Below are 6,430 nucleotides of genomic sequence, written 5' to 3' on the forward strand. Positions count from 1 at the left end.
AAAACTCCAAAGACTTAACAGTCTTCAGTATTTCGTCTAGCATACAATCGGTATTGTACGCATGCGTCTTAAGACTGGCGACTTCCTCTTTTAAATAGCCAATGTCATTCCTGGCCTGAACTTCAAAAGGCGTTGTGACCTTCCCCCGGTCCTCCACAGGAGCCGGACGGGGAACATCTTGACCTTTGGAAACTGTTGGGGAACGATTTAGGGGATGGGGTTGCCTATGATGATAAATTACCGTATCATACCTGTCCACCTCCTGATCGTACATGCAAGTCTGCTGCACCTGCTGCCGAGAAGCCGAATACGTACGGCGAGCCTCGCTCCCATAAACAACACGTTGGGTATGTTGCGCCCACCTGATGGCTTCCAGGGCCTCCTCGACGGACTTCGGGCGCGTATTGAGAGCTGTTAAACCCGCCGCCTTATCCGTACAACCCTGGCATAACTGCAATACCATTTGAGTGCCGTCACCCCGTTGGTCCCACCCAAAAGCTTCAAAGGACAAAGCTTGGAGCCGATCGGACCACCCAAGGAGAGACTCCTCCGGGAGTTGGCGAGCCGTTCGAAATTCGGCTATGGCCTCCTCCGGGAATCGGGTAGCCCCAAACCGACGCCCCATCGCTGTTAACATATGGTAATAAGAATTAGTGCCCATATCCCTAAGGTTCGAAAAACAATCTGAGGCAGACCCCACCAAACACCAGCCTAGTGCATCCAAACACTCGCTCGAACTCCACTGGCACGACGTAGCATAACTTGTGAATTTCTTGCGAAAGGAATGCCAACTAGTCCTCCCATCGTAACTAAGTGACCTCGGCAGACGGGGGGGCCAATCTCGGCGCCCCTGCGACCGGTACTCTCCCTGACCCCCTGGTGAGGATTCCCTGGGAGGATACTGAATGTCAGGTTGGGATTCCCCAGAAGGGGGATAAACATAATCCCTACGTGGGGGTTCCCTGGAAAGCGGACCACAATTACTAGAAGGGGATTCTCTAGATGGGGGATAATAATAATCCCTACGTGGGGGTTCCCTGGAAGATGGACCATGATTAGTAGGAGGGAAATCCCTAGACGAGGGATAATCCCTACGTGGGGGTTCCCTGGAGGGTACACTGCTATCGTCCCTAAGCCGATAGTCGGCGGAGGGCCCGGCTGGGGAGGGCGCAGACCCGGATATAGGCCCAGCTGGGTCTTCACCCGAAAGTGGGGGGTGCACTGTATGCCCATAAGGAACGGGACCCGGACTCTGGACAGACTGGGTTTGTGCAGTCAAGGTTTGCCCAGTCCCCTCCCCCACCCCCTGTGCCTGCTCAGCCTGATCCACCCGATAAGGCTCAAAATCAAATAAATGTACCAGCTCCTTGGCTTCATGGAGACGGGGACACTGCAAAAATAACTCCTCAGTTAAACTCCCACATTGCACCCTCCAACTAAAAATCTTGTGGGACTTAGTTCTATCCACAACGGCCAGTAAAGCCTCCTCAGTCCCATAATTCACTTTAACCCTCTCCGAGGTCATAACCGGCTTCAAATCAGCAACGATTATATAACCAAATGATAAAATTAAATACACATACAATCTTTCCTTCTTGCTTACTTAATAATACCCTACTTAGTTTCCTAAGAGCTTACTAAGTGCCTGACAGGTAAATACTAAAACCCTAAACCTCACCGAAAAAACACCGCGGAATTATCTCCACGGTGAACAGCTTCAGCGAGCGGGCCAAAACGTAAGTAACACTAAAGGACTACACTTAAACCGGCAACAAACCTCACCGAAAAACACCGCGGAACTATCTCCACGGTATAATGCTCGGCGAGATGGCCGTACAATATTAGTAATGATGAAATGAAGATGAAATTAAATACCACCCACGATTTAACCCAAAATCCACAGATATACAAAACAATACCGACAGTCAAAAATCCCACTTAGGTACCTACCCAATCCTTCCTTCTTGCTTACTTACTAACGTACGTAGTTCCTTCAAGGAAAATACTTCTTGCTTAGACTACTTAGTTTCTTAAAGGAAAATACTTGCTTACTTACTTAGTTTCTTACTTAGTTTCTTACAGGAAAGACCTATTGCCTACTTAAAAAGTAAGAACTTACTTAGTTTCCTTCCAAAATCTTACTTAGTTTCTTTCATAATCTTACTTAGTTTCTTACTAAAAAATTCCTACTTAAACAACCCTATACCCATAGTATACCTTACCGAAAAAACACCGCAGAATTATCTCCACGGTAATAATACTTCGGCGAGAGGGTTGAAACTAATTTAATTATACTCCTACTCACTAATTCTACTCCTACTTAAACAACCCTATACCCATAGTATACCTCACCGAAAAAACACCGTGGAATTATCTCCACGGTAATAATACTTCGGCAAGAGGGTTGAAACTAGTCTAAATAGAGCCTACCCCTACTTACTAAGTTCTACTTAACCGACCCTATACCTCACCGAAAAAGAACACCGTGGAATTATCTCCACAGTATAAAACTCTGGCGAGAGGATCAAAACTACGAGCACGACAAAAAACGGCTGTACAACTAGTCTAGTGAGTAGAAAAAAAACGAGCAAATTTAAGTACAAAAACTGACCGACACCGATGTCAAAATCGAAATACGGCCGTAAAAATACCAACGAGTCCCTAAAAAACTATCCTACAACCCTAAGTAGACAAGAAATGAAAAAATATGAGCTTATAAGGCCCTACGAAAAAAGTTCCAAAAATAAAAAAATCCCTTCAACACACGAGTCAACGTATCCAAGATGGCGGCTCGGACATGTGTGCGACCACAAAAAATTATCCCCAAAACACCGAAATGAGTACCCAAAAATCGGAATACAGCACTGAAAATACTCTACGAGTCCCTAAAATACTAATCTACAGCACTAATCAACTACCAATAGGGAATAAACAAGCTTACAAGGCCCTACGAATGAAATTACAAAAATAGAAAATCCCTTCAACACACGAGTGAATACCGACAAAGATGGCGGCTCAAAAACGTGCGCGATAAAAAAAACTAGCCCGAACAGGTTCGGATAAAAAATTAGCGATTACGCCATTGTAGTGACGGAGCGGAATATATATCTCACTGGGCCTAAATAACTACGCAATATGCTTAATTAGATCTACAATACTACGGGTCAATCCTACCATAGGCTGTATACTATACTGCTTGAAGTCTGTCTCAAGAAGCGCTTGAAGTGTTGCTCGTTGAGTGGAGCTCCACCGTCGCTAGTAGTAGTAGACCGAAGAGACAGAAGAGACGGGCAATCAACAGTGTTTGTCGCGTGCAGTCTCAGGTTCAATCTAACGTTCCCAGTGATAAGCACGCCCGCGGAAACTACCGCGGGTGTCGCCTAATGCGGGACTTACGCGCATATGCCGCCAGAGCCGTAGTGGCTCAGGCTGAATCACTACAACATTTTGAAAAAATATAACCAAAAAAGACTGAACTCGCTGTTTGAATCGTTTCTGGTTGTGTAGTAGAGTCTATCTGGAGCGGAGGCAGAGCTACCAAGTGTCACGCATTATGCTATGGTCACATACCCAAAAGTAGCCTGCTCGGCGGCCGAGCGGCGAGTTTTTAACCAATTCTGCTCGGGGGCTGCCCGAGCACCGAGCGGCGGCTGCCCAGGCACCGCTCGTTTTTAGGGCATCGCTTGGTCGCCGCTGAAGTTTTAGCGCGGAGTTAAAATTTGGGCGGCGCCTGCTCACTTTTCACTCGCCGCCCAAAATACGCTCGGTGCCTGGCCGGTCGCCGCCCGGGCACCGACCTAATCGCAGGGCGATGCCTAATTCCAGCAGCGACCGAGCAGGCTACTGATCGGTCGGTCGCTGCTCTGATTTGTGACCATAGCTTTAGGCGTGACATCACGCATTTTGAGGGTCTGGAAATGCTCTCCCACACAGAGCGCGCGCTAGATTTAGAAAAAACGCTATACCTTATACGTGTGTTATACCCTCGCGCGCCAAAAAAAATGAAATGTCACGCATTGCTGATCTTTGAACGTGGCGTCTCAGCTCTGCGGAGCTGAGGCAAGTATCATGTTGCATCTGTGTGCGACAGTACTGCGACTGTGTTTCAGCAGGCATTTTCATTTACCATGTGTGAGTGATGTTTTCGACTGGTATGTGGCATTGTATCTGTAAATTACAGTGACAGCGGCGGTCAAATAAATGGCGCGCTATTGCCGCTAATGCATGTTCAATGCCCATCGCCCCCGCCGCTCCCCGTTGGTTCACACAGAAAGCGAATGGCTCGAGGCAGAGCCGTAGACCGGGCATTAACGAACCGAAACTCGGTTATAACGTCAATTTTACTCATCACAATCGTCACAAAATCATATCATAATCACAACAAAATATAATAGAAGGTTCGTACTTCGGAATTTCAAGACTTACCGTAAGAGCTGAACAAAATTCATCACATTTCTGTCATTTCTTGTTGCTTATGTAGCAGACTTCAGCCTTACATGGTGGCCGCCATTATTCCAATTGTTCTATGTTTGAAATAATTTTCTCAATTGGATTTTTCAAAAGAATCGCACATCAATTTTTAAGATAAATAATAAATTTTCCGGTTATTTAAAATTGAGTAATATTATTTTATCCAAATATTGAATAAATCTTTAAACAATTTGGGAAAATCAGTATTTTTGTAACCATCAGCAAAATGCGGTCATCCATGACTCACATCCAATCAAATACGTCACACGGAAATCTCCCCCCCCCCCCCCCCTCACTTTCCCGAGACCGAGCTGTTTATAGTCCTTGCACAACTTTGGCCGAATAGACATGTTAAGGTTGATTACAAGGAAGTCCACCAATGGTTTTAAAAATAATGCAACTTAGTTAGGGGAAATTTTGAAAATTGGACGGATAGTAATTCTTTTAAATGTTGATATATTTGGATGCCCCTGTGGATGTATAATTATAAGCACTATAAAATTTAGCCCCTAAAACACTTATGCTTTCGAGAAATTGAATAATAAAAAATTTTCCGGTGCTCCCGGTAAATTTCAAATATTTAAAATAGCACCATTCCATAGTAGCCGTGACCATAAAAATTTCAAAATATGCAGTTATGATATAATTTTGTTTATTATTATTATTAGTAGTATTTATTTGGCCATAAAAATCAGAAATTCACAGTTTATAAAGCTAAAGGTAATATCCGTCTTGAGAGAGTGCTACACAACACAAAGAGTTTATTATTTACAATGTCATCACTTTACAGGCGCGGATCCAGGATTTTCCAATAGGGGGGGGGGGGGGGGGCCGAAAATTTGAAAATTGCGCAGACCATTTTTTCAACTCAACATACCAATACTGACAAGGTCATATTAGAAGCACCATACCGGTACAATTTTTGACATTTTCATCGGGAGGGGGGGGGGGGGGGCTGAAGCCTCCAGCCCAAAAAAGTAAACTCTGGTTTTACAATTCAGCTAGCGAAGCGAGCGAGCACAAATTTGAGCATAATATGTATTTTGTGAAAGTGTTATTTATCACCAACATAAACGAGAAAAGATATCATAAATTGATATTCCGGCAGCTCGCTGTCCCCCCCCCCCCCCCCATTACGCACGAAGCGCAGAAGCTTTGATGTTTCATGAAATTATTATTCTCGACTCGTAAATAATCCTTATCTTCATTCAGTTCCTCCCCCCTCCCGCGCTAAGCGCGGAAGCTTTGAAGTTTTCATTAAATTATTGGAGAAAGAAAAGGATTCGTTGTACCATCCTCGACTCTTAATCCTTGTTTGAATTCAGCTTACCCCCTCTTGCGCGAAGCGAGGAAGCTTTGACGCTTTCATTAGATTATTAGAGAAAGAAGAGGATTCGTTGTACCATTCTCGACTCCTAATCCTTGTTTGAATTAAGTTTTCCCCCATCTCGCGCGAAGCGCGGAAGCTTTGACGTTTCATCAAATTATTAGAGAAAGAAAAGGATTCGTTGTACCATCCTCGACTCGTAATCCTTGTTTGAATTCAGTTTTCCCCCTCTCGCGCGAAGCGCGGAAGCTTCGACGTTTCATTAAATTACTAGAGAAAGAAGAGGATTCGTTGTACTATTCTCGACTCTTAATCCTTGTTTGAATTCAGCTTACCCCCTCTTGCGCGAATCGCGGAAGCTTTGACGTTTCATTAAATTATTAGAGAAAGAAAAGGATTCGTTGTACCATCCTCGACTCGTAATCCTTGTTTGAATTCAGCTTTCCCCCTCTCGTGCGAAGCGCGAAAGCTTTGACCTTTCATTAAATTATTAGAGAAAGAAGAGGATTCGTTGTACTATTCTCGACTCTTAGTCCTTGTTTGACTTCAGCTTACCCCCTCTTGCGCGAAGCGCGGAAGCTTTGACATTTCATTAAATTATTAGAGAAAGAAAAGGATTCGTTGTACCTTTCT

At 44.5% G+C, this 6,430-nt stretch overlaps 1 protein-coding gene across 1 annotated transcript in view; it reads right to left on the bottom strand.

Moving 5' to 3' along the window:
* Window positions 1-4,523, bottom strand: part of LOC100892277 (protein SMG7) — a 28,753-nt gene extending 24,230 nt beyond the window's left edge. Inside the window, exon 1 of the mRNA XM_011672620.2 lies at window positions 4,426-4,523. Within this exon, the coding sequence (XP_011670922.2) occupies window positions 4,426-4,448 (23 nt within the window). The 5' untranslated portion in view covers window positions 4,449-4,523. The remainder of the gene's footprint in view (window positions 1-4,425) is intronic.
* Window positions 4,524-6,430: the final 1,907 nt, after the last annotated feature.

The sequence above is a fragment of the Strongylocentrotus purpuratus genome, unplaced genomic scaffold (genome assembly GCF_000002235.5).
Source record: "Strongylocentrotus purpuratus isolate Spur 01 unplaced genomic scaffold, Spur_5.0 spur5_scaffold_4, whole genome shotgun sequence".
NCBI classification, from domain to species: domain Eukaryota; kingdom Metazoa; phylum Echinodermata; class Echinoidea; order Camarodonta; family Strongylocentrotidae; genus Strongylocentrotus; species Strongylocentrotus purpuratus.